The 12,283-nt window shown below is 39.6% G+C and overlaps 1 protein-coding gene across 4 annotated transcripts in view; it reads right to left on the bottom strand.

The window, feature by feature from the left end:
• VPS13C (vacuolar protein sorting 13 homolog C) overlaps positions 1-12,283 on the bottom strand; it is a 328,945-nt gene that overhangs the window by 106,673 nt on the left and 209,989 nt on the right. For all 4 annotated transcript variants that reach the window (XM_073652734.1, XM_073652732.1, XM_073652731.1 and 1 more), the window contains 8 exons: positions 11,577-11,942; positions 9,875-9,964; positions 9,627-9,782; positions 9,280-9,544; positions 9,025-9,185; positions 5,650-5,771; positions 3,772-4,069; positions 2,826-3,215 (listed from right to left, as the gene is read on the bottom strand). In XM_073652734.1, coding sequence (XP_073508835.1) covers positions 2,826-3,215; positions 3,772-4,069; positions 5,650-5,771; positions 9,025-9,185; positions 9,280-9,544; positions 9,627-9,782; positions 9,875-9,964; positions 11,577-11,942 — 1,848 coding nt within the window. The remainder of the gene's footprint in view (positions 1-2,825; positions 3,216-3,771; positions 4,070-5,649; positions 5,772-9,024; positions 9,186-9,279; positions 9,545-9,626; positions 9,783-9,874; positions 9,965-11,576; positions 11,943-12,283) is intronic.

The raw sequence follows: 12,283 nt of genomic DNA, 5'->3' as shown, positions 1-12,283 counted from the left end.
TTGACCTCTGACAACATGCCAAAAATCCACCCTGCGACAAAAGCCTTGATTATCAAGAGGCTGAAGACCAGATCCACTGCAGAGGTGGCTGGCACCTTTAATGTGTCTCAGCGTTAAGTACAAAGAATTAAAAAAAGATCTGAAAAGACTGGAGATGTGTTTGACAAGCCCAGGTCCGGCAGACCCCACAAGACAACTGCTCAGGAGGAACGTTTGTTGGTTAGAAAATGCAAAGCAAGCCCCTCTTCCACTGCAGCAGAGCTCCAACAGGCCTGGTCACCTCAAGTCCCTGTGTCAACTAGAACAGTTTGTAGGATTCAGTGCCCAGAAGCCAGCACTAAACAAAAAGGCAAATAAAAAAAAGTGCGGCATTTGCAAAGTTCCACAGATGGACGCTGGAAAAGTGGCAGAAGGTGGATTTCTCTGATGAATCTTCAGTAGAATTACACCACAGCCGCCGCAAATACTGCAGGAGACCTACTGGAGCCTGTATAGATCCAAAATACACCCAGAAAACAGTTAAATTTGGTGGTGGAGAGATCATGGTCTGGGGTTACATTCAGTATGGGGGTGTGCAAAACATTTGCAAGGTGGAAGGCAATATCAATAGCCTAAAATATCAAGAAGTATTAGCTACCTCTTACATTCCAAATCATAAAAGGGGTCAAATTCTGCAGCAGGATGGTGCGCCATCTCATACATTCATCTCTACAACAAAGTTCCTCCAGGCAAAAAAGATCAAAGTGCTCAAGGACTCGCCAGCCCTGTCACCAGACATGAACATCATTGAGCATGTTTGGGGTAGGATGAAAGAGGAAGCTTGGAAGACAAAACCAAAGAATCTAGATGAACTCTGGGAGGCATGTAAGACTGCATTCTTTGCTATTCCTGATGACTTCATTAATAAATTGTATAAATCATTGTTGAACCGCATGGATGCAGTCCTTCAAGCTCATGGAAGTAACACAAAATATTAAATATGACTCTAATAGCACCACAACTTCATTCACCAGTGTTATGCAACATATATTTGTATTTTAAGATGATTATTTGTTTGAATATCACATTACTTTCTGTGGGCGGCAAAACTTTTGTCTAGCCAAAATCTGACCATTCTGTGTTCATTAAATGATCAATATTTCAGCATTGATGCCAATTTATTTTCTTAACCGAAACCAAATTTGGGAGGGTTTCAGCTTTCAAAAGAATAATTTATAAAACCAATGGATGAATTTAACGTCAGGTTATAAGCTTTTATTTACATAACATGGATAAGCGACATAACTTCTGTCAGGGGGTGTACAGTGAATTTTAAAAGTCTACATGTTCTTGTTAAAATGTCAGGTTTTTGTGACAAAATCATACTAAGAAGAAGAATTTCAGAACTCTTTTCACCTTTAATGTCACCTATAATCCGTACAATTTAATTGAGAAATAAACTAAAATCTTTTTGAGTGGAAAAACAAAAATAAATCACTAAAAAAGTGTGGTTGCGTAAATATACACATCCTTAAACTAATACTTTCCTCAAGTAGCCTTTGAGTTTGTAACAGCATTCAGTCTTTTGGGGTAGGAGTCAATAAGCATGGCACATCTAGAATTGGCAATCTTGCCCATTCTCTCTTGCAATAGCGTTCCAAATCTGTTAGATTGTGAAAGAATCTCCTGTTTACAGCCCTCTTAAGGTCAACCGATAAATTGATTCAGGTCTGGTTCTGGCTGCACCATTCCAAACCCTTGATCTTCCTCTGGCAAAGCCATTCTTTTGTATAGTTGGAGGTATGATTAGGGTCGTTATCATGCTGAAAGGTAAAATTATTCTTCATCTTAAGCTTTTTAGCAGAGACCTTAAAATTTTGTTGCAAAATTGGTATTTGGAACGGTTCATAATTCCTTCCACCTTGACTAAAGTCCCAGTTCCAACAGCCAAATTATATCCCCAAAGCATAATGCTGTCTCCACCATGCTTGACTGTCGGTATGGTGTTCTTTTGGTTATGTGGAGTGTTGATTTTGTGCCAAACATACCTTTTGGAATCATGGTCAAAAAGTTAAATCTTGGTCTCATCAGATCACAAAGCGTTTTCACAGATATTTTTGGCAGACTTGATGTAGATTTTGGCAAAACATAGGCAGTCTTGGAGGTTTTTCTTTGTAAGAAAAGGCTTCTGTCTTGACACCTTACCCCGCAGAAGAGTATGGGAGAATTGTGGTCATTTGCAATAAACAAGTACCTGCTAGAAATTCCTGCAGCTCCCTTATTGTTCCTGTACGCTTCTTGGCAGCCTCATGGACCAATTTTCTTCTTGTCTTTTCAGACAAGGACGTCCAGTTCAACGTAATGTCACTATTGTGCTAAATTTAAGCCACTTTTTGATGACAGTCTTCACAGTGTTCCATGGTATATCTAATGCCTTGGAAATATTTTTGTACTCTTCTCCAGACTAATAACTTTTAAAAATGAGATCCCTTTGCGGTGCTGTAAGCCGTTTACTGGGCATGGATTTTGCTGTATAAAGCAACTAAAAGGTCAGGAAAACTAGAACCGCTAAACTTTATATGGGGGTTAATCTGAGTCACTCAAAATTATTTCAGCTTGATTCTCAATGGATTTGTACAGATTATGGGTCACCTTAAAGGTGGAAAAAGTTCTGAAATGATTCTTCTTGATATGGTTTTTTTACATAACAAAAACCTGGCTTTTTAACAGGGTGTGTAGAATTTTTATATGCACTGTAAACAACAAAAAGAACACATCTAAAAAAGGTAATTTTTATTTTAAAGTGAACACCACTGAATATAAAACACATAAGTAAAATAGAGCACCTTGTTTTTGCTGAAGATGTTCTTCTTCTTGAAAGAGAAAAGTATCACATCTCTGTAATCTGATGGGTGTTTGACATGAATGTCTTCTGAACGGTACTGCAAGATGCGTGATGTCTTGTTAATAATCCAATATGGGCTAAAAACAGAGAGCACCATGCGGTTTCCAACGCGTTTTACGTGCACAGAGATATCCACCGACATAACTTCAGAAGTGTCAGCCGTGAAACATATAGGGAAAAATTCAGGAAGACCATCATGGACCCTGAAGTGGCCACTCCAGTTTCTGCCCTGATATTTCACTAGGGTAAGCTCCATGACTTCACCACTGATGCGAGAATTCAGAACATCACAAGAGCTTCCTTCTGGCAACATGCGGGTTTCTGCTGTTCCCTGAAATACGTAAAAAGGGTTGAGTTAAAAGTTTTAAAATATTTCAAGACCAGGACAGAGTGTGACAATCCTATTATGGCAGAGATAAAAAGAACTGCCACTATGCAGAACTATTACCCAAGGTTTGTTATTGCACAGAAATAGTGAATAATACTGTTGAAATTAAAGTAAAGTCTATAAATCTGACACGGTTTCCAAGACAGAACTGCATTACAATCTAGATTTTTCACTAAAGAAGAAGCAAGTTTTATTAGGGTTTCAATGTTTTTTTACATGCTTTTTTGGGCTCCCTCTAAGGTTTCCTAGCCCTGCGGAGGTGGTTTATATCTTCTATACCCACTTAAAAATTTAACACCAATCAGGTCCAATTAATTGACTATATTCAATACATTTTACAATATATGTGATAAATTATTGGGTACTGATATATTTTGTGGCCATTTAAAAATGTAAGCGATACAGAAGGTCTTTAGCATAAATTAACTTGGTGTTGTGGAACGTCATACCTCTGTACTTGCTGTTATCACACAGCATTTAGTAATTTGGAGAATGTTACCTCAAGCAGGTATTGCAGCGCATAGGGTAGAAGGTTCCTAATGGTCAATGAAGGGTAAAGATGAATAATGTAAGCTGGATCCCAGTCCTTTTCTCCATTGCTGGTGATAAAGTTGATTTCGTCAGGTACTGCTGTGCAATTCACTATTAGAGGAAGAAAGTTGGTCTCCGAGGATGGACACTGAAGTGTGCACTGAACTTCTCTGCTCCTGTGCAGCATTTCCTTCCACATAATATAGGTTGTAGACTCACTAAACTGCCCAGCAAGCGCACCCGCTGGCTTCAAGAACAGCTGGCACCTTGTGATGTAATTAAACCCAAAAAAATGACATTAAAATCATGACAGACTTGTGCAAAAGTCAGCTACATACTTAATTTTTACCTGTGGTTTGCTCATTTTTGGAAAATTGTTCTAAAAAAACTTGCTGTGATGTTCTGTTTTTAAAAACTGTAATAAATGACTGCAGTGGCCAAACCACATACTAAAAACTACATGTAACAGTATGTCCTTATCACTAAACCTGTCACCAGCCAAACCTGCTCAAGACACCAATGTGGTCTATGACTCCTTTTAGCTCAGAACTTTTTGTGGCTGAAGCCGTGTTACAACATGGGGCCACTATATTTAACATACAGTATAGCACATGCTTTAGCAATAGCACTCACTGATGTATGTGATACAAGTTCACCGGGCCATCTAAGTAAGGATAGTCCTCTATAATGACCATATAATTTAATAGGGCATTTGGACAGGGGTTTTCTAGGTGAAACAACCCTCTAAATTCCGATGTTAAATAAATTACAAATAAAAAGTGTAGTCAGTCATCAACTCTATACAGACTTTATGTTACATGTCTAAATTAAATATTTGTTTTGTGAAGAACTTGTGACTTATGACAGTTTAAGGATATAGATAACAAGGGTGTTCAGCATGTCCACTGGTTAAAGTCTCCAAGGGCATGTAACCATGACTAAGGGGGCGTAGTATGCTAGAAACACGTCAATTTGTCTCCTTATGTGGGATCGTTGTTTTTTTTTATTATTTATTTTCTAAATAAAGTCTTGGAGATTTTAACCAGAGGATGTGCCATACACCTTTGTTTTCTTATCACCAGCAGCATCTGGTACCTACCGTTGGAAGACTAAGACACTTATCACATCGGAATGTAGTGAACACACTTGTCCACTACTGCCCAACCCCTTATCAATAGCTCCATATGAGCGGAGTGACATGTTTGCATAGAGAACTCCGTTGTCTAGAGAAGGGTGAAATACATCAATATAAACATTCTGAGAAAGGCACATTTCCCCAAAGCTGACACACCGCCGTTATTTGCCGGTCTCTCTAACACACCCAGTACTCTACAATCCAATGTCCGAGCAAGGTTATAGAAATTGACTGAAATGTTATGTTTTCCTTAGGACTGCTTACTAATTGACTATATTTCACAAAATGTTATATAGCGTGCCAAGTTCTTCTCATTGTACAAAAGGGAGTACTACTTTGTTTGAGCACCTTAACTCTGTATAGGAGAGCAGTGCTTTTCTCTCATCTGGACATCGAAGGAACGGGGGTGGTAAAAAAAAGATAAGTATACAGTCTTATTTTATTTTATGCAGCCCAATGGGGCTATTAATAATGGGTTGTCCAATAGTCAACAGCTGCTTTAATGTTTTTGTTTTAGAACATCTGATACCATAAAACTGGTGCATTGTAAAATGTTACATTTCTTTCTTTGCATGCCAAGTTCGGGTTTACAAATCTCCTGAAGAGAATATACTTCTCTGAATTGCATTAGTCTTACACATACTTTGGTTAGCACTTCATCAATATACAGGTGGATATACTTTTAGGAAATGTACTTAATCTAAACTATACCTGTAAGAATGCAGAGGAACATGGAACTCTTCATCTGGTTTACAAACTCCAATAGACTCTAGTAACTTGGCATTTGCCACAAATTTATAGACAGTGAATGGAACCGAGAAATGGTTCTTGATCTGCAAAGATTAAACAAAGCTAGATTGTAATGATCAAGACAAGTAGGCTATAATAATTGGCTTCTTTTTAATCAGTCTTCTGTATAGATACTTCCTGTGATCTGTGATGTGGTGTAAATAAAAACAACATCAAATCACAGCAGGTGAATGTGTCAGAGTCAATCTTCGTTTTTTCATAAAAAATAACCCTTTAAATGCACACACTAATTTTAAGTCTCTGTAACGAAGCAGAGGGAGAAGAGAAGCTGGGAGTTACAAGAATAGCTAAAGTGACATTGGGTAGAAAGATTTCCGCTTCTTACTTCGTACTTCTGCTACTATCTTATCACCTCTTCCCGATCTGACGATTTTCCATTTTTGCACTTTTGGTTTTTCCCTCTCTTGTTCCAAGAGACATAACAATTTTTATATTTCAGTAGACACAGCTGTATTAGAACTTGTTTTTTTTTTTAAATATACTATTAATTTTACCATACAATGTGCTGGAAACGGGGAAAAAAATGTTGAGTGAAATTTTGGAGAAAAAAAATATACAATTTTGGAATTATTATTTGGGCTCTTTTGTATGCCGTTGATTGTACTGAAATGACCAGGTGATATGAGTCTATAGGTCAGTACAATGGTCCGAAAAAATATGAAAAAGTTAAAATAAATAAATAAAAATTGTGGTTAGTGTTGCCATTTTTTGAGATCGTTCAGCTAACATTTATTGATACCATTATGGGTTAAATACAGCGGGTACAGAAATTATTTAGACCCCTTTACATTTTTCACTCTTTGTTTCATTGCAGCCATTTGGTAAATTCTAAAAAGTTCATTTTTTTTCTCATTAAAGTACACTCTCCACCCCATCTTGACTGAAAAAAAACAGAAATGTAGAAATTTTTGCAAATTTATTAAAAAAGAAAAACTGAAATATCACATGGTCATAAGTATTCTGACCCTTTGCTCAGTATTGAGTAGACGCACCCTTTTGAGCTAGTACAGCCATAAGTCTTCATGGGAATGATGCAACAAGTTTTGCACACCTGGATTTGGGGATCCTCTGCCATTCTTCGCTGCAGATCCTCTCCAGTTGCTTCTGGTTGGATGGTGAACGTTGGTGGTCAGCAGTTTTCAGGTCTCTCCAGAGATGCTCAATTGGGTTTAGGTCAGGGCTCTGGCTGTTCCAGTTAAGAATGGTCACAGAGTTGTTCTGAACCACTCCTTTGTTATTTTAGCTGTGTGCTTAGGGTCATTGTCTTGTTGGAAGGTGAACCTTCGGCCAAGTCTGAGGTCCAGAGCACTCTGGAAAAGGTTTTCATCCAGGATATCTCTGTACTTGGCCGCATTCATGTTTCCTTCAATTGCAACCAGTCGTCCTGTCCCTGCAGCTGAAAAACACCCCCATAGCATGATGCTGCCACCACCATGTTGCACTGTTGGGATTGTATTGGGCAGGTGATGAGCAGTGCTTGGTTTTCTCCACACATACCGCTTAGAATTATCACCAAAAAGTTCTATCTTCGTCTCTTCAGACCAGAGAATCTTATTTCTCATAGTCTGGGAGTCCTTCATGTGTTTTTGAGAAAACTCTATGAGGGCTTTCATATGTCTTGAACTGAGGAGAGGCTTCTGTTGGGCCACTCTGCTATAAAGGCCCGACTGGTGGAGGGCTGCAGTGATAGTTGACTTTGTGGAACTTTCTCCCATCTCCCTGTTGCATCTCTGTAGCTCAGCCACAGAGTGATCTTAGGGTTCTACTTTACCTCTCTCACCAAGGCTCTTCTCCCATGATTGCTCAGTTTGGCTGGACGGCCAGATCTAGGAACACTTCTGGTGGTCCTAAACTTCTTCCATTCAAGGATTATGGAGGCACTGTGCTCTTAGGAACATTGAGTAATGCAGAAATTATTTTGTAACCTTGGCCAGATCTGTGTGTTGCCACACTTCGGTCTCTGAGCTCCTTCGGCAGTTCCTTTGAGGTCATGATTCTCATTTGGTCTGACATGTACTGTGAGCTCTTATATAGACAGGTGTGTGCCTTTCCAAATCAAGCCCAAATCAGTTTAATTAAGCACAGCTGGACTCCAATGAAGGAGTAGAACCATCTCAAGGAGGATCACAAGAAAATGAACATCATGTGACTTAAATATTAGTGTCTCATATTTACAGTCTCCTATGAAGCCCAGTCGTAAGCTAATCTTCACGTAAGCTCAGACATGTAAGAGAAGGGACATTCAGTGGGCCCCTGACTGCCATGGAAACCTACCCAAACATCACGTTCGGGTTGTGGTGTGACTGATAGGCTCATAAAACAGAGCACCCCCCGCACAGCGCACTTTAAATGTCGCTATCACAGATTAAAAGCAGCAAACGTATTGACAGCGGCATTTAAGGGGTTAATAGCAGCAAGCGCATTTTCCTTAATGGGAGGCCTGAAGGCGAAAGTAAATTTTATCTAAATCCCTATCTATTTGAAGCCATAATCTAAGCTATTTTCTATAATACTTTCTTTAAAGGGAACCTGTCACTAGAAATAACACTATTAACCTGCAGATATGCGGTTAATCTACAGGTTAACAGTGTTATTATGCTGCCCGGCGCCTGCACGTATTCGAATGCAGAGGGAACAAAATGAACTTTATTCTCCTTGCCAGCATTCGGTTTCAGTAGCGGGGCTGACGCGGGTTCAGTCATCGCTCTGAGAATACAAAGCGGCGGCTGTATCAGTGCACCCAGCCCTGACTGATAAACAGCTCCAATGCAGAGGGAGTGTCAGTCGGGGCCGGGGGCACGGTTACAGTGGCCGCTCTGTACTCTCAGAGTGATGACAGAACCTGCGCCGCCCCATCGACTGAAACCGAAAGCTGGCGGGAAGCAATTACAAAGCCAGCAAATTCATCATAATTTATGTCACAAAAGTGCTGCAAATTATGATAGAAATGCGCTCCAACAGTTTTTGCTTCGTTTACTTTGGCTTGACCCGGTATGGGCTATTTAGAAACAAAGTGATTCATATGGCATTTTGGAGGCTTCCTTGGGGAAGCAGTTTTGAGGTGTTTTGGATTAAAATGTTGAGAAGTATAGAATTATAAACCTGTAAACAAGAAAGATCACTTCCCTATAGATGACAGCAAAAAACAAAAACAATTTGATCATATAAGGTAGTCAACGTAGGCTAGAAATTATACAACTTTTTTTTTCTAAAATATAATAGGAAAGTACAAAATTGAAATCAGTAAAATACATGCCAATAAAACCTGTCACCAACCTGAAGTGGAGATCTAATAAAAAGAACTTTGTTTCCCTCACTGGCATCTATCTGTACAACAATGGAGACATAATTCTCTTGCAAGGGACTGCGCACATTATAAAGGCGTCTGGTTGGCTTAGCAACTGGGATATTTGATACCCCGGTGTATCCATGCGGAACTGCAAAAAAAATAAAAGTAAAAAAAATGAACATTAGATAAAATGAAAGATTAAAACAATTTTCTCCCTCCCAAGAAGTATTAGAAAACACTACCTATATCAAGTGTAAAAAAGCCGCTTTCTTGACGATGCAGTGCTGATAACCTCCCACGGTTCAGAGGCTCTACAGATGAAAATTCAAGCGCCAAAAACTGCCCTTCATTGACATTATGTATGCGCTCATTAGCTGTGGATCCAAACAGCCGGAGATTTGTACCATGCTGAAGAATAACAGGGACACCAAGTGCATTGTTGACTATTAAAGGGGCCCGGTCCTTTGAAGAATAGTCAAATGCAGAAGCAGTACCTTCAGAAAAAGCCTAAAGGGGAAAAAACAGTAATTTTAGAAACATGGAAATTCATTCATACCACTTAAAGATATTTGATAACCATATTAAATACCTTCGACAGATTGCTGAAGACTCCCAAAGTACATTTGGAGACAGTAATGTTCATGGTGTCCTTAGAAGTAATGTTAATGGCAGACTGAGGCTCTGGGACTACTATAAAATCATCACCAGGAAGAAGACCTTTCTCCTGAACTGGGTTGCTCTTCATCTTACCACAGAAAAACAGAATAAATAACCACCATAAGTAAGAGGTAAACACACAAGAAAGGTAACCACACAGGAAAGTCTACAGTATCTTACCTCAAGCTTCAGATTCCATCTGCGTTTTCCATTGTCCACGCGTTCAATAAGAGGTTCCCAGACAGTAAAGATTTCATTATAATAATGAACCTGTGCAAATGGAAAGAAGGAATGATTAAAAAGTACTTTTTTTTGTAAACTGCATGTTCAACAAAATTTGCATCAATCAATAGTACTGGTAAATATAAGAAATTTTGTAAAATATCTTAGAGAAATCAGCTTCCTTCTCCAGATATCAGACACTTTTCCTCTCCCGCCTGCCTCCTGAACTTGTCATCCAGTCTGAAAAAGCAACTCAACTCATCCACTCATTCTCATACAAGATGGAGTGCCAGCTCATTGTGGTATCATGCAACACAGCCCATTGTACTCTATGGAGATGGGAGGGAGAAGAGTGCAGAGCACAGAGAGAGAGAGCAGGCAAAGGAAGACACAGGAGGATCGTGTTGAATTTCCTAACAAATCTTTTTCGCTACAGCACAGCTTGATTCACATTGTAACAGATGACTATTGCTGTATATTGTCCTCCACCCTGCTGCTGCTTCTTTCAGTGTATTAAAAAGAGTACGAAAAGCAGGAATCCTTCTCTGTATGCTGTACAGTCTATGAGAGGGTCTCCTCCCATCAGCTCACTGTCAACTACAAATTAATAGGGCTGCCTGGGCATGGGACAAAAGTATGTAGTCACTTTATGTAACTGTAGACCACTGAATTGTGACTGCATGCAGCGCACACACTGTCACAATTCCACAGTATTCCTGGTGCAAGCTAATGGTCATGTAACCGCTTGTATGTGACACTGGCCTACTTGTGGTCATGTGCTAAGTAGACTCATCTGGCTTCTCTCAATTTCTATTGAAAGAACTGAACACATCTAGTTGACACTTGACTGAAAGTATCCAATCATGACAGTGTTGCCACCACACACCCTTAGGATTCGGTAGTCTGCAGTCACAAAGTGACTGTAGACTGTCGTCTAACCCCTTTAAGTGATAGAGCCTGGAGAGAGGAAAACTGGTGGAAATGCAGAATACAAGTTGTAAAAAAAAGTCACAAATAGTGGTATTCCTCATGTACACATACAGGACAGCTTATTGCTGAAAGCGCGGTTACCCTTTAAATACAGAAGCATCTTTTAGATTATCTCAGAAATTTCAATATATAGTTCAACTTCGTAAGACATCATTTTTAGTTTCAAAATGTTTAAAGAAATTGCTGGGACAAATTTAAAAATTTGATTTGTCTGGAGAAGAAAAAAAAGCAGGCTGCCCTGGGTCAGCATCTAGTTGGTTCGTCTGTGGCAGTATTCACTTTCGCGACATGTCTCTTCTGGCCCTCTGGATCTTACCAGGCCGCGTGAGGTCACGATGTCGTGTTGCGATGCAAGTCATCAAGTTGCATGAGCTTTAGTGACTAAGCCTCAAGTGATGTCGCAGACCATAGTAAGGAGGCACCCAGAATATCCATCCTGAGGATGCTGGCTGCAAAATTGTTAATTACCACAGAGACGTAGGCTGGGCGCTGGACCAGAGTAGCCTGCTCAACTCTACGCCAAACAAATCAAATCTTAATTTTCAGCTCTGTCCTAGGCATTTCAGCTCTAACTGACTAACAAGCCATATACAGTAATTATTTAACAATAATAATAATAGAATAAGTATATATGTTTTCTCTTCTGAAATTTCTATGCTCATGAGAGTACCTCAAGTGTAGTGTCAGCAGTCACATTCATGAAAGATGTCCAATTTTTCACAGCTCCTGTAAACGTAGACTCCACTAACAGCAATGGCACTGTGCGGTGTCCTAGGCCACACTCTAGTGTCACTTGCACCGTTTTAACTTTTAACTCGAAGTTCTCTTCCTTCAGGGAGCACTCGGGGTTCTGAAAGCATTCTGTCGCCTCATCGGCAGTATCCACTCCTAGGAACCAGCTATGGCAGCTGTCAGTGGTTCTTGTGTCCCATATGTTCCTGTGTTCAACTAATTGTCTCTTTTCTTCAGTCTCCTTGGGCTTTGGTTTCAGAGCAGCCAAAATGGTCAGCACAGTGTTTAATATGATTGGAGAAATCTGAAGAAAAAAAAAACAGATTATTATAAAATACACCACAATTATAGCATATATAAAAGAACCAGAGATACAGCCCCATAACAGAGAAGAATACCTGTTTTAACAAAATAATGAAGAACCATAACTCAAGTGAGAGTTTGAGTAAGGCTGCGTGCCCACTTTGCGTTTTTCAAGCGTTTTTTGCCGGGGAATTTCCGCAGCGAAAACGCTTAAAAAACGCTTGGTAATACGTGCCCCATGGTCCCAATGATAATCCACATGTGCTGTAAACATGCTGCAGAAATTTCCGCTGCGGGTTATTATTGCGGAAAAATCCGCAGCATGTCCATTATTTTTGCGGA

Source organism: Phyllobates terribilis, unplaced genomic scaffold, assembly GCF_046119375.1.
Source record: "Phyllobates terribilis strain yellow unplaced genomic scaffold, ASM4611937v1 Scaffold_11__3_contigs__length_659146591, whole genome shotgun sequence".
NCBI lineage: Eukaryota > Metazoa > Chordata > Amphibia > Anura > Dendrobatidae > Phyllobates > Phyllobates terribilis.
The sequence above is the reverse complement of the archived record's forward strand: the minus strand, read 5'-3'. Positions and strand labels throughout refer to the sequence as shown.